Here is a 21,740-nt window from a genome sequence, read left to right as displayed (position 1 = left end):
TTTGTTAAATCGCGAGTTTCGTTAAGTCGAGGTTCGCATGTTTCAGCAGTCCAAATAAACATGCAGATTCTTGGAACACTCCTAGCATATGGCACCTTGTAGATCGTAAAATTACAAAGATAACCAATAAACCCCGGAGCTAATAATACAACCAAGAGCGTGATGCCCGATAGCCAGCAGGTACGAACGCATTTTTCTACATTGTGCGTACGGTGAAGAGCAGGTCTGCAGCAAGCGCCGTGCCAGTGCTCATAGCTGCCACTAGATGTGGCCATCAGTGCCATCATCATCATGATTTGTCACCACTAAAGAAAAAAACACCTTTCACGAAGACATGGCAACCGGTGGCGCAAAGAAAAAAAAAAAATTATGCACGTACCAGAGCTATCAACTTCAATACAGTCAAACCTGGATATAACGAAATTGAAAAAGTTTTTAATTTTTTGTTATGTTGAGGTTTTCGTTACATGCAGTTTTGGGTTAAGATTGGTAAGGATCATGCCAAAACGAAATAAAAATGCGACAGATATCAATTGAAGTGAAATCGTCATTCAAGGAATTTATTTAATGGTGAAAAACTGCGTAATTTTTGTTTGTTTTTGCCTGATCGAAGCCACTACTCGGCGCTCCAAAGAAACTAAGGCATCCAGGGCTGCTTCATCATCCTGCGAGCCGACAAAACGGCGCAGAACGTCCACCGCATCCATCACTTCCCTCGCGGTAGGCACCGCACAAGACGTGTCAGGCTCTGAGGGACCGTCACCTTCAAGGCTATCTTTAACTGTTTCCACAAGTGCCGCATCAGTCATCTCTTCCGTAAACACGGCGCTGTTGTCCACGAACGAAAAAATCGCACAGTTCGACACCGTCAGGCACCCCACCGTTCATGCGTAGTTCATCCTACGCTTCTGCGACCTCGGGTGGGCTTGAAGGTTCGTCTTCAGGGACTGTAGCTTGAATGGCCTGATTTACCTGAGCCTTGGCAAAGCAATTGATGATCACTTGTGATCCGACCTCTTGCCACGACGCAGCAAGCATTTGGATTGCTTGGTAGATATCCACTTTCGTCGGCCATTCAAGGCGGATGTCCAGGAGCATCTTTTGTATCAATCGACGGCGGTAGCAGTATTTAAAGCTGTTAATAATCCCTTTGTCTAAGGGTTGTATGAGAGAAGTGCAGTTAGGTGGCAAATACTGCAGCTCGATGTTCAAAAGCTGTAGGCCTTCCACATGGTGCGCGGTGCAGTTGTCAAGCAGCAAACAAATGCTGCGGCCTTGTCGTTTGACATCTTGGTTGAGCTCCTTCAGCCAGTCAAAAAAAATTGCCCGCGACATCCACGCTATTTTACTGGCATCTGCCGTGTTCCTTTAAAACATCTGGGCCGGGCATTGCGGCCAATAACCGATGGGATTCACTTGTCGCTGCCATCAGTGTTGGCGCAAAGCAAAACCGTCACACGGAGTTTACTTTGCTTTTTACCGCGGCAGTCTTCTCCTTTTAGTGACAACGTGCGGCTCGGTGACATTCGATAAAACAGGGCCGTCTCATCAGCAATATAAATGTCGGCAGCTTCATAGCGGCTGAAAATGCCGGGAAGCTTCTCAGCCACCCACGAGGCAGCAGCATCGCTGTCTGCGGAGGCAGACTCACCAGATATCACCTTTCCGACGACACCGTGCCGGCTTTTAAATCCTTGTAGCCAGCTGTTACTCGCTTTGAAGTCGTCGTGGCCCATGATGCAAGCAAAATCTATGGCTTTCTGCTGCAAAATCGCGCCACTTATGGGCATGTATTGTGCTCGTCTGTCCAAAAACCATGCAAACACGGCGTTGTCCACGTCAGCATAGGTCGACGTCTTCATTCTTTTCTTGTTGGCACTTGTGCCCGACTCCATCGCAGTGCGGATGCTTTGTTTTGCAGCACGAATGGTTGACAGGGAGCTGGCTGGTATATTGAAGCATGCAGCGACATCCTTCTTTTTTTCGCCGGCGGTAACCGCATTCAAAATCGAGAGCTTATCTTCAAGCGACAAAACTTTGCGTTTCTTCACAGCGGAACTCATCGCAACGAACCGACCCCGTAAACACACACCTGCACACGCACGTCAACACGCTGATGAAGAAGACTTATCATAAGTGCACCGCAAGACACCACAAAGAATTTGTCATAATAGTGCCACCTAGTGTCAAGCTACAAAATGAAAGCTTAAAGGTTGCTACGCTTGCCACGGAGCGGCGCTAGCGGCGCTCAACATCATCATCACCGAGATTTGCATGTTTGCTGTGATTGCAAGCGTTCTGCTCGCGGTCTACTTTACCTTTCGGTATAAAAACTTAAACAATATTCATTAAAGTTGCGCACTGCGCGGTCAAATTTTGGGCAAAACATTACAAGATACAGCTCGATGATCTGAGCCGCAAATTCGTTACATCAAGGCCAACCGCCGCAACGCGTTCGTTACATGAAGGTCGCCTTACAGCTCGATGATCTGCGCCGCGAATTCGTTATATCAAGGTCAACCGCCGCAACGCGTTCGTTACATGAAGGTCGCCTATACATGGGCTTCAATGGGGGATGTGTTGGGGAATTGAAAATTTTCGTGAAATCCAGGAATTCGTTACATAGGGGTTCGTTACATAAAGGTTCAACTGTATTCTTTCGAAGAAAATTGGAAGCAGTATAAACTTGGTGGATCCACGAGGCCACCACTTACCATTAGAGCGCTTAACGCTCGCAGCCATCGGATGATTCTGCACTCAGTAAAGCAATGACGACGTTGATTCATGAACGCTGGAATATTTTATTTAACTTCCCTCAGAGCAATTCTATGCAACTCGGGTGGAAGCGAAGAACTCTGTCAGCTTCATCTGCTGCTTTTTTATAAGCATCTGAGTTATAAGGCGCCCGTAGGTTGACAGGGCTGCTAAGACTTGGTCTTGCGAGTGCGCGCCCGCTAAGAGATCCAGCGCATCCATGACTTGCTTCGGTGTAGCTATGCTGCTTGCCGCCTGGAGTTCTTCGTCCGAGTCATCGTCCTGCATTTTTGTATCTGTGACGCTCTGGCTTTTTTCGTCGTTGTCTAGCTCTTCAGTTGTCACAGCGCAAGCATCGCTGAAGACAAAGTCCTCGAGTGTCATGTCGCTTGGAGCACCTTCCTGATCGCAGAGCAGCTGCCACGAGTCAACGACATCTGTTGTGTACGCCATACTTTCGTCACTGTCATTGTACTCACGGCGGAGCAGGGCCTTAAAATTAAGGTGAAAGTCCGGGCTTGTTTCATGACCATGTCGCACTTCACTGGCAGGGACCGATCATGCATTTCAGCGACGTACGCCGCAAGCTTAGCCTACAGCTCCTGAAAGCGTCCAGACTTCGGCTTGTGTCACTTGCCGTCACAGGTTAAAATTTCGCTTCGCTGCAGTCGCCACTCTCGCACCACCCGTTTGTGATTTGTTTCTTCGGCATAAAGGATGGCAGCCCTCTTGAACGCTGCTGTAAACGAGTGCAGAACAATTAGTGGGCCTGGAGCACTCATGACAACTGGGGAAGCATAGAAGTAGCACGTAGCCGGCAGTCAAGTGGAACGCGTCAAACCAATGCCAATGCCTTTCAACAGAGAAAAAAAAACTCACGAGCGGTGTCTGCTCTTCCATAAACTACCGATACTCCCCGCAAGCGCCGCTGTTCTGACGGTGCCACCGCAAATGGGAAGAGTGGCGCTTCCATCAACTATCGACACCCCCCCCCCCCCATGAGTGTTGCATGCACTGCAAAACTCTCAAAAATGTTGAAAAACCCTTCCGAAAAGCGAACCAACACGCGGGATAGCAAAAGATATGGGCAGGGCCATAGAGCAAACATAAAATTGTAACTACGTTGCCGCTCCCATTGTTCTCGCTTTTTTTGGCATGGCCATGTTTTGGTTTCGATTGTCAGGCAACCGCCCAACTTCAGACTTTCAAATTTAAAAAAATGTGGTCGACTTACAATCGTGTAAATTCGGTAAACAACTGAGAAAATGTGCCGAACGACCACTGTTCGTAAACTTACTTCTGGTTGGCGCTTTCTTGTTCCAACAGGCCGGTGACGTCATAGCGTGACGTGTTCCGGAACTTCTGAAGCACTTCGGCTGGCACGACAGGAGTGCGTCCGCTGCGGGTTTCATACGTACACGATAGATGGCGCAGCGGCATGTTCTGCTCCACGTATTGAAGCGCGCCAGGAAAATTTGAACATTAAAGGGTGCATGCAAATCGCTGTATGCCCGGCTAAAGTTTCCGTCTGCCTGTCAAGTAGGCTCCTGGTACGTGCGTGCGATGCGCGAGGACTTTGTTAAATCGGAAGTACAGTATGAAGTCACCTCGTTAAATCGCGAAAAAAGATGCATGGTTTTCAATGGGGTAGAGATTGGGAAAAATAACAAATTTGTTATTTCGAGAATTTCGTTAAATTGAGGTTCATTATATCGAGGTTTGACTGTATTCGAGTAAATATGGTAGCTGCTGCGGCAGGCAGCTCTATACTGTTCTCGGTCGCGCGTGCCTCGCACATTTTCTTGTTTACATGAGATCTAGCAGCCGGAAAACGTATTGTATGATTGCAGTTTGGTGACATAGTGAACGTTGGTATCGAAAAATGGTGTTTTCTGGGAACATGTGAACCGTTCAGAAATGAGGATGACTCTATTGGGTCATTTTTTGTGTTCTCAATTGCGAATGTTGGCCCTGGGAAAACGGAAGGTATCAGCGAGGTCCTACTGTGTATAATAATCATAAATTGGAAAGGCAAGAAAGTGCCAAATCTAATTTTCCAAGTTAACTGGGGTTAATCCAACCTGTTAAAAAAGCTTACTGATAAATTCATTGTAATGTCATTCAATATCAATGTATTCATTTCAGATTCACATATAAAAATTAATGTTACATTCATCTCTTGATTAAAAAGTACAGTATTTCGTTAAAACATAATGACCTGGAATTCGCATTTTGTCTCTGGTAATGAAAAGTAGGCAACAACGAAATTTTGAAAACCTTATTAACCTCGCTTTCTCATGTGCTTGTGCTAGCCTCTGCTGCACGCCGCTGTAAATGTTTTGGATGGGGCTGGGGCTTTCGCCAGTTGATTTGTGTACCTGTGCCCATGTTGAGTGTGCGTCGGTCGTGTGTTTCGTGGACTTCAAATAATTAATGGCTTCTCTGGGGCAGCACGTTCATGGAAGTCTTGTAGCACTCACCTACTACTGGGTGAGCAGGCCTGAGTGCGGTGTGATGCCAACAGTTCTGCCCACAAGTGCAAGCTGAGTTCCATCTGCCGATGCGGCTGCCTTGTAATTTGTTGTCCGATGTGTTCTCTTGCACCTCGCTTTTTGTATTTCTTTTACAATTCTTTACACACATTTTGTATATTCAAAAAGTCTCCGAGTGCAGCCCTCTACGCTAGATTTGCCGAAGTGGTGCATTTGTTGACATCTGCAGCCACGGATCGTTGTTGGTTTCAGATAGTGGGGAAATGGTGCATTGTCATATGAAATAATGCCAAACGTAGCAAAACATACATATCTGCGCATGTGAGTCACATTGTTCCACCCTCAGACGAGTCAATATGAGCAGCCGAGCAACTTCAACAACGGCAGCTGTGATCCAGACGCACATATTACGCGCTGCTATTACTGATTCTTGCTTTTCTTTAACTTCATCGTACTTACAGCTTGCACCTGCCATAAAGTATAATTACAGAAAACTGTGCTCAGCATGAGTGCTCACTTATAGGCTGTGTAGTTCTGCAAAAATGCCGATGCCATCAACGACATTGTTAGTAATGGTGGATGTACACGACAAACGGCTCCGCAAAAATTAGTTATGCGGACACTTATTTCGCCGCCCGTCCGGCTGTGAAGCGCATCCAGACGACGGACAGAGTGAGCAGACGACCGCGCTGAAAAAATAAAGATGGCGTCACCGCCCGAAGCGACTGTCGTCCGCATCGAACCTGTGAAGTCGCCATCATACACTGTGTGGCCCGTAACTTTCAAACTGAGGCTTATATTTGGTTTAAATTTGTGTCTAGAAGCTTCGACAGCAAAGTATTTGGGAGGAGTGGCCACAGTTTCCAAAAGCCATACTCAGATTCTCGGCGTGTAGGCTTAGAGTGGCTGTATTGGCTGAACATGGCCTCGAAGATGTTGCGGCGGCTCGGGCGGATTTCAGTGGCCGTAAGTTAGAAATGTTTGCTTGTTTCTACTCACTATAAATGGCGCCATCGATGCAATAAAGACTTTGTCATACATGTTTTTCACTCTGAATGAAGATGGAGATCAAAAGGAAACAACGGCTGGCCGCAATGGCTGTTCTTTTGTCCGAATTGGATGATGACGAGTACTTGTTTCATCAAAAGAGGTCTTGTTGGCAAAAGGACTACATCGCCAACAAGTATCTCGAAATGCAAAACCACTTGTACCGAGAGCTTTTGGTCAGTGACTTTGAGGAATATCGGAGGTTGCTTCGAGTGACGAGAGCATTTTTTTTTCTTCAGTTGCTGCCAAATCGTCTCATTCGCTCTCGTGTCTGCGTAATCGGTGAGAGTCATGTCCCACAATGCGGGGAATTGCTCCACAAGATGTAAGAAGAAAGATACCTCGTCGCTCTTGTGCGAGTTGCGCGCGCAGACAGGCACGAATGGTGTCAACAGTTATGAAGCTGTTTCAGAAAGATCCCAAAGGTACGCTTGTTGCCACACTGTAGAGCGTGCTAGGCTAAATCCGCAGTATTCGACCCCCAGAATCCGGATGCGAAAAATAGCTCGGCATTTTCCGTTCGTGGGGGTCGTGGACGACGCGCGGCCGGCATGAATCCATGACACGTAGTCATGTGATGCGCCGTCCATCGCGGGAAATGCGGATTTAGTGATGTGGATCCACCATAACTGGCTGATATGGTTGTTTATGCTCCTGTACCGAATGCACTGACTCTTTTGTATCCTGTTTAACGCAGAAGTAAAGAGTGCCTCTCTGGAATTAAGAAATTTGTCGGCATAACAGTACGTACAGACCCACCCATACGTAGCGGATGCGACCGGCAGCCTTCATAGACTGTGACGGACGCATTTTAGGTTCAGGTCTAGAGGTAGCAAGTACATGAGCTCAATGGGGCTAGGCCTAATGCAACTTTTGCTAAACAGGTCCAACACTAGCTTAAAATTCATGTGTACAGCTTGAGAGAATTGAAGCTTCTGCATTTTGAGCTAAAATAATTATATATACAAGCGAAGGGGTAGTGGCTATCGCATGATCGGTTTGACTGCTGGTTGTGTGGGTTCAGTCGAACGATCATGGTCGGTATGCTGATTTTGTTAGTGCTGTTGACAAGCAAGCCCGTCGTGCTACGACAACTCGCGCCCATAAGTTGCGTCATTGTGGGCCTATTATGATAAAATGGTCTCAGCAAGACGCTGTAGTTCGCCATTTGTTGGCGTCACCTTCTTTTTGGTCTTGTTGGTCTCGTATCTGGTCAGTGTTACCGTGCATTAAACGAGTACGTGAAGTCAGGCACACGCTGCCACCACCAGCAAGAGAGGGCCTGCGCTTCAAGAAGACTTCGTAAGCAACATGTTGTTGTTCAAGTGTTGCCCAAGTGTAACACAGTGTTTTTCGATAAATTTGCTAGCCACATCAATGCAAGACGGCACTTACGTGGCTACAGTGCAGTCTGGATGAAGCCCTGGCCACTTTCTGTTTTAAAGTGGAGTTAGTCTTATGCCGTGCATGTTTTCAGCACTGCACCGACATAGAGCTACCAGTAAAGTTCCAACACAGTACACGGTACGAGTGTTTATTGCTGTGCGCGTCTGGGTGCTTCTCTTTGCTTTTCTTCTTTTAAAAAAATTTTTCGTGAAGCTTTCTTTTAATTTCAGGCCAAGCTGATGTGCGCATGTCCCCGCCAGTTATGCGACTAATCCGCTAGGGCAGGGCACATGCGCCATCATGCCATGAAAAAGGCGAATTGGAAACATTTAATTGATTAATAAGATTTCTGGATTTGCACGCTTTCGTTGCTGCATGTTTCCGTCTGATGGTTCCCCTGGATGTGCCTACCCAAAGGAGGACCTCTGCCACATCTGTGTGTGGCCTCCATTATTTACGGTTCAGTGTGTTGTCCTTAATCTTGAAGGGAATCGCTCCTGATGAAGAATGTGTCCGACGCAAAAAACTTTAGTATATTATTTTTCACTAACGAATGTCGCACCTTGCTGTGTTCGTTACAAAATGCCGTTCAGATGGGTGATATAGTCATCTGTCATTAACAAGTGCCGACCAGGCAGACAAGTGACTTTCAGCTTGCTTACATGTTACAAGCAACGCTTCTGAGCACGAATTGAAAGTACTACTCAATGTGGCCACTGTGGGCATGCAAATCGCATGAGTCGTGTGCTGCTTCTGCATGGGTCTCTGGCTGCTCGTGGACTACCGAAGTCCGGATGTGGCGTGCAATGGCTTTATTGAATCCAAAATGCAATGCACAATTTTTTCTCTAATTCAATAAAATATGGAAGTGAATGGGGGAAAAACAGGATGAAGTCGGATTTGTTCTGTTTGTGAAACCCTAAGATGCCATTCGCAAAACTCACTTTGAGCATCCGTGGTCTTCTGTATTTGCACAAGCCCAGGTAAATAATTCTCAGGGGTCTGCTCACTAACTGAAGAAAAGCCATTGCTTAAAATGATGCTGCCTTTACAAGCTGATGCCTGGACAACTGTTGTTGCTTGTTTGCAGACAACCATAATCTGGGATGCCAGCACAGGGCAGTGCACACAGCAGTTTGCCTTTCACACAGCGCCTGCACTGGATGTAGATTGGCAGAGCAACACCAGCTTTGCCTCCTGCTCAACAGACCAGTGCATCCATGTGTGCAAGCTGGGTGCTGACAAGCCAGTCAAGACATTCACGGGCCACACCAATGAGGTGAATGCAATCAAGTGGGACCCTCAGGGGGCACTGCTGGCCTCTTGCTCAGATGACATGACCCTCAAGATCTGGAGCATGAAGCAGGACACGTGCGTGCATGACCTACAGGCACACAGCAAAGAGATTTACACCATCAAATGGAGCCCCACGGGACCTGGCACAAACAACCCCAACATGAGCCTCATTCTTGCCAGGTATGCTATCCTGAACAGAATGAAACATTCTCTTGTGCTTTCTTTTTACCTATTGACTATGAACTTTGCACACATCACGTTCTCAATGCACTTGCATAGCTTGGTTCCTGGCGTGCATTAATTCAACACAATAAAAAAAAATTGTCAGTTCCGGCCGAAGGCAAAGCATTCAAAGCGATAGCAAGGTTTGGTATTGCACTTAAGGCATATATATATATATATATATATATATATATATATATATATATATATATATATATATATATATATATATATATATATATATTTCGAAAATGACATACAAATACGAGCCTGCCCAAGCCAACAATGGGCTTGTGGGGCAGCGCTCGGCAGAATGGAGCAAGCCAGGGAGCGGCACAGTAAATCGGTTATGTACAAGACTCAAAATAAACTAAAGAAAGAAAGAAAGAAAGGAAGGAAACATAATACCTGCTATCTCCCTGGAATTTTTCATAAATGTTATGAATTTGGCTTTTTGCATCATGTTATACAAAAAAAATTTTTGAAGGTGTAAGATGGGATGCCGCAAGATTAAAAATAAGTACATACAAGAAAGGAACTCTGATAGTACCTTCACTACCTTGGGTGCGATTGGAGATCTTTGTTTGGAGCGCGCGTTCAGTTTCGCTGCGCGGTTGGCCTAAGTCAGTGCAACCTAGGCCAATTGCACACGGCGAAACTTAACGCGCCCCTTCTGCGTAATGTACTCACGAGAAGAAAAATAATCATGTTCGGCTTGCTCCGCCGGCCACCATTATTGTTTTGATGTCCCGCACTGACAGCGGCAGCCACCTTCATCCTGCAGCAAATGCGGCATGAAACAGAAAATGTTTCTTTTCGTGGGAAATTTAACCCGCGTAATGATCGCACACCTGAATTTGCGTAAATTGTTTTGTCAAAAAAGTGCAGTCATTATGTGAGTAAATACGGTACTGCAGGCCATAGACAGGCCCAAATAGGGCAAGGGGGGGGGGAGTACAACATTGCGGCTGAGAAGGCAAAATGATACACATAACTAATATTTCAGACATGTTACTCAGTGTGAGTGGTTGGTGCATGTTTTAATTTGTTCCATTTTGTTATTGTAACGAAAGAGTACGTAAACATATGGGTTCTGACATATTATGGTGTTTAAGAATGTAGTTTACATGTTGTGTCAGTCAAGTTGCTAATGGTGATAGGCACTCCTTGTGGTCGACAGCAAGCTTTTTAGTCAGGAGCAGGGATAGGAATTGGAATCTACTCAGATTTTCTATGTGAGTAGCTCAATAGTGTTATCTCCCATTAGTTGGAAAGGGGGAATCAAGCTGAGACAACTTGGAGTAAATGAATCTGCAACTTTTCTCTGTATTTGTTCAAGTGGTTGTCAGTGCTTGAGTCCCATATGACGCATGCATATTGAAACGTTGGCCTGATCTTGATGTGCAGTGCATCGTTCGACTCAACGGTTCGCCTCTGGGAGGTGGAGCGAGGTGTCTGCCTGTACACATTGACAAAGCACACAGAGCCCGTGTATAGTGTGGCCTTCAGCCCTGATGGCAAGTTCCTGGCCAGTGGATCCTTCGACAAGTGCGTCCACATCTGGTCTACACAGGTATGCACTGCATGGCCCGTCTCTGCGGCTCCTCAACAGATGTAGGCTTTTGTTTAAACTTGCTATGTGCAGTTCTTGCCTCTTTAGTGTTGACGCTGAAGCATTCAACACCATATTGCACAAAGAGAATGCGCAAACACAAACGGCGTGAAAATTCATGGTGTGAGACACAGTCACCGAAAGATTTTTCGGACGTTGCAGGCACTGAAAAATAGTCAGAAAAATCCAAAAATCCAAAAAGAAAAGTCCAAAAAACTAACAAAAAAAGGGGGGAAAGGGGAGGCTTAGAGCGGCTTGAAGAATAGCTAATCACTGGCAAAGCGGTAGAAGTACGAAGCCAAGAGCTTGGCGACTAAGGTGGAAATTTTGCAGGCTTTGAAGAACGGCGAATCACGACAGCAGGTTTTGACCTAGTAGAATGTGAAGGACAGGGGTAATTGGAGATCGCACGGAGAGGCCTTCGTCCTGCAGTGGACATGAATAGGCTGCTGCTGCTGCTGATGATGATGAATAACGCCCTGCCTCATGGTACGCTTCAAGGCGATAAGACTTGCTTAGATTTGCACAAGAGTGACGCGTCTCTCTACGCACTGAAAGCTCGTTAATTCGACACCCGTTAATTCAGATAATTCGGACGGCTCTATTGGTCCCGGCCAAAGTGCATGTTAGTCTGTGGGACCAAACCTTCGTTAATTCGTCAGAATTCGGCCCCACACCGCTTAATTCAGACAAATGCTGACGGCTGCCGCTACATGAAAGTGTTGTAAAGCAGTGCTGGGACCACTGGAGTGAAACGGAAATCTGAGAGGCATTGCCATCGTCATCAATTGTGGGGGCGATCGCAGCGTCGCCGAACGTCGGTGTCTTTCTTTCTTCGTTCCATTGAGCCTTCGACGCCATTTTCCCTTGTGTGTTCGAGTCCGCAACATCTCTTCTTGCTGAGTTTTCTTTTTTTGTTGTGACCGTGTTTTGCATGCCACCACCATCGTGCGCTACAGTGATGGCAACGGCGGCAAAGCGGCAGAAGTACGAAGCCATGAGCTTGGAAACTAAGGTGGAAATTTTGCAGGCTTTGAAGAACGGCAAATCGCGACAGCACATTTTGACCAAGTAGAACGTGAAGCAGGGCATGTTGGGAACATACATAAAAAATGGACAACAGATTCTTCAAGCCTTCGACTGCGAGAAGTTTCATGCATCAAGAAAGCGGTTGCGAATTGCAGCTCCTCCCCAGCTCGAAGAAGCTTTGCTCCAGTGGGTTACCGACTGTCGCAACGCGCATCTGCCTTTGAGCGGACTTCTCATCATGGCACAAGGTGAGAAGTACACTGCAATGATGAACATTGACTTGTTCAGAGCTTTGGAAGAGTGTGCGGTGAAAAGGCCAGCGTTGATGAAAGTGTGACCACCCAGCGAAAAAATGTGAAGCTGCTTGAGCACATCGCTGCATATGAACCAAGTGACTTGTTCAATGCAACTGCTCTATTTTTCAGAGCTCTGTCCTACAAAACGGTGACTTTCAAAGGGGACCCGTGCATTGGTGGCAAGAAGTGCAAGCAAAGGATAACTGTGCTTCTTGCCGCAAATATGACTGGCACGGAGCACTTGCCACTTGTTGTCATCGGGAAGGCGCAAAAGTTACCGTAAAAACCGGAATATAGGTCGAACTTTTTTTCAAAAAACCATCGCGAAGAGTCGACCCTCGACTTATATACCGGGCATTGGCGGAAAAACTACGGAAGTCTTGAAACAATGGGCGGATGAAGTAAACAGCCGCCTTCGCCATCGCCATCATCAGCAACGCGGCGTTGGTTCTTTATTCTATGGCGTGGCGACATTGTGGCACCGGCATTTTGCGTTTCCACTGTCGCAAAGTTATATTAATTAAACGCTGCATTTTCATTTTGCTACAAAATGAGCGGAAGCCGACGTCAATTCAACGTCACCTTCAAGAAAAAGGCGATTGAGTACGCGGAAGCCCACGGCAACCTGGCGGCACAGCGCGAACTTGGAGTATCCGAAAATAGCATTCGGTAGTGGCGGAGGCAAAAGCAACGTATTACAACTTGCAGCAACCAAAAGAAAACGTCATTTCGTTCCGGATCGCAGCGGACTGCAGAACTGGAAGGCAAGGCTGCGGAGTCCGTCCGAGAGCTGCGTGTAAGATCGCTGCCTGTGACTGCCGAATGCATTCGTTTGAAAGCGGTAGAGATCGCACGCGCCTATGGACTGGACCGCGAGAAGCAATCGTCATCCGACTCTGTTCAAACGTGTTGCTCTGATTCGGAGTAGCGCTTGCGGACTTCATGCCCTTCTGTGTACTGTACACCCGACGAATTTTTAACAGTATCGCGCGACCGTCGACCCGCGTGTTTGTCAGCACCTTTTATGATCACGGCACAGAGCGGCGAAATAGCGAAATTAAGGGCATGTGTACACATGCGCGTATCTCGTTTGTTTCACTGCTCAGCGCTGTTAATACGGTGTTGACAAGCACGCGGGTCGATGGTCGCGCGATACCGCTAAAAACTTGGCCAGGTGCACATGCGAGCAGCATTTAAATAAATACTGTCACCATTGTGCAACCTGCTGAGTCGCATTTGTTTATAGGTAAGGGTGTCATGTCTTTCGGTACTTTTGCCACTGAAAAATATTTTTTTCGTTTTTAGTATTCGTTAGTTGGGAGATTGACCTATATTCCGGTCCGACTTATAGTTTGGTTTTTACGGTATGTTTTAAAAACATCAAAAGCCTTCCTGTCGAGTACAGAGCGAACGGGAAGGCTTGAATGACCTCAGACATTTTTAGAGGCTGGCTGCAGCAGTTAGACTGGCACTTCACATCTAAGGACCGCAAGATAATTATGGTTGTTGACAACTGCAGTGCACATAACTGTACAGTTGAACTGAAGAGCGTCAAGGTAGTTTTTTTGCTGCCCAACGCTACATGTGCCCTTCAGCCGATGGACCAGGGTATCATTCACTGCATGAAGTCGAAGCACCAAAAGCACCTGCTACAGCAAATGATCTTATGCTCAGAAGTTGGAAAGCTGTATGAAGTGGACTTACTCGGCGTAGTGCACATCATCGCCCGCATGTGGAAAAATACACCTCTGTAAGTCATCACCAATTGCTTTCGGCACAGCGGTTTTGTGAGGCCCGAGTATGCGGCAGTAGCCGACGAGGTGTCAGCCGAGTCCACCGATGATGACTGCCCGACTTTCGATGCTGACCTTCCCACGAATGTGACCCTTCAGGACTGGTCTCCTGACCGATGAAGAAATTATTAATGATGTCACAGGCGCCCGGGAAGACCATGATTCCGACAAAGAGTCATGTGAGGAGGTGCAGCTGCGGCCTCATCACACCTCACGAGAAGTCACGGAGGCACTTTTGTTATTGGAGGACGTTTGCCTGAGCACTTCCGACAGTTTGCGAGCTGTTGGCTGTGATGTCATTGTGGCATCACAGCCAACAAATAACACTATCGTCATAACACAACAGCACTATTGTCATAATCACTTAATTCAGGTTACATTTTTATCCATTTGTTTATTCTTAAAGTTACGCTTGCTATTTCCACATGTTGCGTCTGCAGAGCAGGTGTGTCTCGGAGACGACGTCGCGTCTTTGTGCACGTTCATGCGGCTTTGCATTTGTGTGATAGGCACCACCTTGTGTGCCTTCACGAGAGCCAAGTGGTGCGAAGAAATGTGGCTCGTTTCTTTGATCTCCATGGTGATCTTCGGCAGCAGCGGTTGCAGATCTCCAATGTGGTAACGCTCTTGTCAGACTGTACAGTAAAAGCTTGTTAATTCGGATCTCACCGAACCGGGAAAAACGTCCAAATTATCAAAATGCTGAAGTAACGAATGAACAGGAAAAACAATCAAGTTGGAGAAGCATACCTTTATTTACTGAAGTATTTTGCAATAGTCTACTTTTTCACGCAGATTCTGGCTGACGTCACAATTCTGACATCTCGTTTATTGCATAACGAGGGTCTCAAATCCAGCAACATTGATGCCTTCAGGCGGCATATGCGGGTTTATTGAGCGGTTGCCTTCACCCAAAAAGATCACGTTCTCGTGATGCCTGCGGCAGAAAGGATGTTCTACATCCGCCGCCAAGGTCTGTGGGTGGTGGCGCTGGCTAACACTCCCAGGGTTCTACTAGGAAACATTAATACTCAAGAAAGCAGATGGGGAAACGGTGCCGCGGTAACTAAATTGGAAGAGCATCAAATGCAAGATGCGAAGGTTGTGGGATCGTTCCCCACTTGTGGAAAGTTGTTTTTTCATCCACTTTCATTTCCATTAATTTATCGTTTCTTTATTTCATTTATTAAGCACAAGTAATTTCCCCTATGTTGTTATTAGTGTCAGTGTTTGGTGGCTTCTTGTGACTTGACCCTTGGAGTGTTTTCTGCACTTTGAAGCCATCAGCGAGGATGACAGAGGTGTAGTCAGTGCCATTGTTGACAGTGGTCAATTATTTCAATGAAAAACCTGGCACTCAACAGCAGGAAGCTTGGTAGCAAACGTCGAAGCAGCTAGGCCTAGCATTGCCGTCATGGCTACGGCTGCCGGAGAATCGGCATGCTGGAGCACTGGTTTGAGGCTGTGAGATAATAAAAACGGTAGTAGTGGTAGCTTGAATTAATGCCATTTTGTATCTGCGGTCACGGCAAGAAAAGTCCGGAATGTTAACCGGCGAAGGCTTTCAGCGTCCAAAATTTTAGCCCTAGAGCATACTAGGTGGTGCCCTGAATTTGTCCGAATCATCGGGCATGTAAAAAAAATATGTCATAGACTGTATCTTGTAATTTGGGTGCATAAATAAATAATACACCATGTGTTCTACTTATTTTTTTAACAAGTAAAAATAGTGCTAAGTGTGCGCATTACTGGTGTCATATTTTTTTTAGAAGGAAAAAGGGCCCAAAAATGTGGGTCTAGAGAAATTTTTAATGGCAGTTGGGGAGGTACCACTGTCTTTTTTTTTTTAATTTCTATGCAGATACACAGTAACTGTCAAATGCGCAATCTAGAAGTGTATGCACCTGCACATATCTGCCCCATTAGTTACTCGGCAAATAAAGAGGCTGACCTCTTTCTCTTATGCAGAGTGGCAACTTGATTCACAGCTACAAAGGCACGGGTGGCATCTTTGAGGTGTGCTGGAACCAGCGGGGAGACAAAGTTGGTGCCAGTGCATCAGATGGTTCGGTAAGCTGTTGTTTCCCACTTCAATTCATGGCTCCATTTAACTGTTTACAGAGTGCTGCCGCTGCCTTCATGTTTTCACCCCTCAATCTTCAGTTCACTCTCCATTATTGCTGCCTTGGTTCTTCCTATTGTGGACGCGATATGGGATCTTTCCTGGCAACCTTGAGGAACTTGTGCTTAGAGATTAGCAGTCACCAAATGCTGATAGAAACAAAAAAAAATTCTGCGACAAACATGCAGACTTGGTCGCAACAGCATTCCTGCAACTCAGCCCCGCCAGCTTTGAGTGCACTTGTAAACATATGCATGCAGAGTCCAAGAGATGACACATAATGTAAGCATGAAAAGGTGCCCACTCCAGCTAAGCTCTGTGCTACGCACAAAAAACATAGGTTGTGTGATGCGTTGTCCGTACTTGAAATCTCTGTATTTGTCTATCATATACACCTAAATTAAGCAGAATAAATGGCACAACCCATCTTCTGGAAACCCATTGATTTTCTGGTGGGAAGTGGGAAAGCAAGGCCACTAGGCCTAACTTTGGGACCGCAGACATAAGCGAGAGCAGTGGATGGCACGAACCAGCCAGGAGCATGCCGAGTAGGCTGCCTCTAAGTGGCGGCTCGAGCGGGAGACTCCCCCCCCCCCCCCGGATCGCAAAGCAATTAATGCGGTGCAATGCAGGAAGTACCATGCTCGGAAGGCTGATACTTGCTGTGGTGCGAATGCGCGATTCCGCCGAAACTTCGTGGACAAAACGTCCGGTTTCAATTGTCATGTACGTGATCGATTGTGGTTTGAAAATGACCCATCGGTGATTGCGAACATTTCTTACCACGATGTTTACAGTTCCACTAGTCATACACCTTCGCAGGGCTTGTTCTCTGGTCCTGGCAGTTGTATGCGTTGCTTAATGCAGTCAAACTCTCCTTAATTTGGACAACTCTTGGAGCTCAGCAAGCACGGAGCACCACGAATGTGCGACGGAATTGTGGGGTCTCAGACGTGCTCTTGGGGCAAAGGAATGACATCACAGTAGTGTAAACAATCAAAAGGGCACTTAGTGCACCTTTCATGCACTAGTGCCTGCTAGCCGAAATACTACCCAGTATAGAACATGTTGATGGGTGCATGACAAACTGATGAAGCCAACTGCGACCGGATAGCTGGCCAATCTGTTAGCCCCCTGGACAGCAACACGTAATCATTTGCATGAACGTTCACGTGAACTGTGGTACATTTGAATGATCTTGTTCTATTCCAGTGTCCTGCCCCTAAGCCTTACGCTGGATGGTCCCACGAAGAGTGGGTGATCACGTGAAGCTTAGATGCAGCTCACCAACCCCAAGCCAAAAAGAAAGAGCCTATTCCCTTTTGTGCCCCAGTAACCCCTCTGGTAGGGGGCATTAGCAGCGCAACACTCGCGCCATCTCTCGTTATGTGCTACAACCACACCAACCACCGCCGCCACACGAAGAAACTAGATTACAGGGTAAGACGTGAGAGCCATATGGAGAAAACATCAGGGGACGCACGAGGTACGAGCGTCCCCACCTATGAGTAGAAACAGTGCTAGCACCCAACAGAAACGAAGCGGCGGAGTTCTCATCGCCATAGTCATCAGTGAAAATTGTACATGAATTACAGCAATACTGGAACACTTCGTGTCTATTTGTACCTTCAGAAACTTTATTCTTTTGTTTACCGCCATACATAACCTCGCATTGGCCGCATGGCTTCTTAAATGTGTAGTCGCCATCCATGGTAATGTCAGCAGCCTGCACAGTTTTGTCCACACCCGTTGTAGCAAGCAGTAGTTTTGTTTCAACTTGGTGCATGCATCGGCCACATGCCTTCAGAACTGCAAGGTTGCCGTCCACGAATTGGTCTATAGCGGCCGCAGTTTCTTCCACAACTGTTAAGGTGAACAGTTAATTCTGACTAGGTATGTGCGTTGGCCACATGTCTTCATAGCTCATAGTCTCCATTCATGATCGCGTCGGTAGTGACTGCAGTTTTGTTCGCAGCAATTGCGGCAACAGTTTCGTTTTGACTCGGTGGGTGCGTTGGCCGTGTGCCTTCAAACTGCAATGTTGCCATCCAAGATTGAGTTGATAGCAGCCGCAGTTTCATCCATAGCAGTTGTGGCAAACAATAGTTTTGTTTTTCACTCTGTGCAAAGTTGTCCGGAATGATGAGCATCGGCTACCTCTTTATGTTTGGAGAATCTGTTCACGACCAACTCACTGGCAAAAAAAAATAACTGGGATGTGCATGTGGTAGTGAAGAGAATGTGTCAGATGAAGATGTGCGCCGCAGCTGCTCTGCAAAGGAACTTGCAAGGCCTTTGCGAGTGCTAATCAGTCGCAAGACAAGAATTGCAGCTTCCGCACTGCTTTTGTGCAAAATAGAAAGAGTATTGCCGATTCAATCAGTAAATAAAAGTATGTTGATGTAGTAATCATTTGTTTCCTTGGTGCCCACGATTTGAAATTCGGTTAAAGGGACACTAAAGGCGAATACAGTGAAACCTCGTTAAACCGTAGTTGGCCGGAGCTCGGAAAAAGTACGTACTAAATGTAGTACTGCTTAAGGGGGGAGGCTACCCTGGAGACCGAACTTTTTTATTTCTTAAGATATCCAGATGAAACTTTCAGGGTACGTTCACACCACCGAACTATGAAGAACTGCAAAGTTTCGTGAAGATATGTTTATTCGTTCCAGAGTTATGGAGGTCTAACTAGGTGATTCATGTATACGCCTGAGGAAGAGCCTGGAGAAATGCCAGGACATCGTAGGAAGCTGAAATTCACTTTGATGATCCCTTGATAGATACCCCAGGGGGCTTAAGAGCCCTCTTCTTTAATTTCCCCTCCAAAAAATTTTAAGACAACTTTGAATTTGATGCAGCCAGTAATGACCACACTCATGAAAAATTAATTGCTTAATATAAATTAACTGCACCAGCTTTCACAAAAAGAAGCCTGTTACCCCCTGGCAAAGTCATTCAGGAACGGAATAAAAATTAAAAAAAAAAGGCATACAAATCTGAAGAGCGGTTCTTGAGATATCGCCTTCCCCAGCACCACTACTAGCGAAAAAAATCCATTACGAGAAAACAGGCCTTAAAGTTACGCACGTGTTTTTTTTTTTTTTTTATTAGAAAGCTTCTGCGGAGCTTCCAATTAACTCTTGTGGCTCCAGGCACACTCAGTGTGTCGGATTTTTGACGGGCGACAGCCGAAAGCACAGTTCCGCCGCTGAAAAGCGTCTACGCAGTCGGCACTCGCTGCGGAGGATCGGAAGTTCGATGCTCGTTCAAGACGCATATCGCGCTCCCGTGCACCGAACATCTGCACGGACTTGGGCTTTGCCGGCATCGCGTGCAACAAAGAACTAGCGAAAAAAAAAAAAAACTGAGCAAATAATCTAAAAGATAGCACAAGGCGATGAGCAGCTCGCAAGCTCATGTTGAGGCGGATGGAGCAAGGGCAACAAAGACACGAGCGCGGCGGGCGCGGCATCAAAGGGAGCAGCCGCCGCCGCCCGCGCAGCAGCCAATGGCAGGCGCGCTTTAGCCTGCGGGATTTGAACGCGCTGCTCTGGCCAATCAGCGCTCCGCATCATATCGCGGGAAAACGCCAATTAGCCCCGAGAACGAACTACAGGGGCGCTGCAAGCGCCGCTCGCGTGACGTCAGGGCAAGGACTCGCGCCTGTTGTCTGCAACAGTTCGGGCGGTGTCCAGGCGCTTTCTGCGGTGTTGTCGTTTGCTCGCCCTCGTTCTCTCTGCTTGTGTACTTATGGCGGTCGTCTCAAATATATTTTTACGACGTCTTCATTTGCGAAAATTTATTCAAAGAGCTTATTTCTTAGACGACAATGCAGCTCTCGAAGGCAACGCCACAGTGCCAGCGGAAGGAGCGCAGACCAGCCCATTGCGGGTTTTTCAATCGACAACTGCAAAAATATAGAAAATAAGAATCCAGTTATGATACCATACCTGCCGCGGCGCAACAAGTATGTCACAGAGGCTGGCTATATATGACTTCTACAACAGTTACAATCCGCTAAAACTGGTTTGCCCACGACGAGTAGTTCATGGTGTAATAGTGAATGTTTGCGTTTCTTCACAGAAACGCTCGGCAGTAACACGAGGACTTAACTAATACTGCATGCAGTTAGGTTCTACAAGCACAACTTGCTTCTTTGACTGCTTCTTAATATTAGGCGGTTCTTCACGTGTTTATATTAAGCGGCGGTAATTTGAAGTAAAGCTAATGAAGGCTTACGTCTATTTACAGAATACAAAATGGAATGTACCAATATATATTCCCTTTTCTGTGTTACACGTTCAACTCGCTTGAGAAATTTACTGGTGCTTGTTGCTTGAGCAATATACATGACGAATTTTTTGTCGGACTGACACAGGCTACTCGGCCTAACTTTTTTAGTGAAGTATGCCTGTTGGACCGCCTGCTGCAGCCAGAAAGAACTCGAAGCGTCAGTCATTAGTAGTATGGGACATATTGAAGATATAATTCCCCTGTGGAGGGTTAAAAATCAAGTGAATATATATGCAAGTCTTGTGGCGTTTTCCTTATGAATGTTTGCGATTGGTTTGGAGCAAACTTTATTTTGCCTGCATTTGGGCGAGGTTCTCCTTTATGTTCCTACGAAGCGAATAGTTCTCTGTTTGCATAATTAAACAACGCTGGATCGAGACATGGTGAGACAGAAAGTGCTTGAATTTTCCTTCTCTAGGCAATCTAAGCTGCACTGTAGTAGCTCGAGAATATTTTAGCCATTCCAATTGGAGCTGTAAAAAATGCTTTATGGTTTCAATACGAAATTGTAGTGAATTGTTGATGGGTTTCACGAACAAAGCGTGCCTCGCCATACCGACAGTCAGTTGCTACCGTTGCATGCTACCGTTGCGTGATGGGTGTGCCATATTGTCGATAAAGGCTACTGAGGGCCACTATGAAACATTTCATCGCTTGCAATTGATTGGCTCTCAATCTTAACAACGAAACTTTTCTCTCAGGTGATTGCTACTATGGTATTTGTGAATTAACTATGTAAATACTCTACATGACGCGCTGTCGTGTTAGCAGCCATGAGCGATTCGTTTTTCGGAGGTCTGTTTCATAGAGGGGTGAAACTAGCAGCAAACTTTTTCATAAAAAATGGACGCCTAACTCTTTCTTCTACGCATTAATAAATGGCCATATTTGGCTCGAACAACTCACCAGAGTTATAAGAATCATGATGACAGCTTCGCTGGGCAATGTCTTTCTAACACGGGTAACATGCTGACGCCAATTACCAAGATTTTTCTTTCATGTAAAATGCAATGTCTCTCATAGCTAAATTCTAAGGGAATGTTAAGTTGTTTAGCCAAGCATCGTACACAACTTCGCGTATTGAATTTGCAGACATTCTTTTTACGCAATATTTATGGACAGACACGGCGCGTATATGCATTGTAAAACTAGTAGCCCCCTTCAACGCTACATAGCTTGCGATATCCAAGCCCTAAATTTTATTGACTCGCGTGCTTTAGGAGAAGGAACTGTGGTTCAGGCAGGGCAGCAGAAAGAAGCCGACATACCCTTCAATAAGTGCGGCTCGAGCCACCCATACCCCAAGCATACACGAAGGGAACGAGCGCGCGCGGCCGCCGAGCGAGACGGAGCGAGCGGCATCCTGGCCGTGACGTCACACGCGAGAGGGCGTCACTC

General features: G+C 46.4%; 1 protein-coding gene across 3 annotated transcripts in view; it reads left to right on the top strand.

Moving 5' to 3' along the window:
• The window catches only part of ebi (transducin beta like ebi), a 47,723-nt gene that overhangs the window by 19,527 nt on the left and 6,456 nt on the right, over positions 1 to 21,740 (top strand). For all 3 annotated transcript variants that reach the window (XM_065435775.2, XM_065435768.2, XM_065435783.2), the window contains exons 9-11: positions 8,770 to 9,155; positions 10,605 to 10,770; positions 15,896 to 15,997. In XM_065435775.2, coding sequence (XP_065291847.2) covers positions 8,770 to 9,155; positions 10,605 to 10,770; positions 15,896 to 15,997 — 654 coding nt within the window. The remainder of the gene's footprint in view (positions 1 to 8,769; positions 9,156 to 10,604; positions 10,771 to 15,895; positions 15,998 to 21,740) is intronic.

This window comes from Dermacentor albipictus, chromosome 1 (assembly GCF_038994185.2).
Source record: "Dermacentor albipictus isolate Rhodes 1998 colony chromosome 1, USDA_Dalb.pri_finalv2, whole genome shotgun sequence".
Classification (NCBI taxonomy): Eukaryota; Metazoa; Arthropoda; class Arachnida; order Ixodida; family Ixodidae; genus Dermacentor; species Dermacentor albipictus.
The sequence above is the reverse complement of the archived record's forward strand: the minus strand, read 5'-3'. Positions and strand labels throughout refer to the sequence as shown.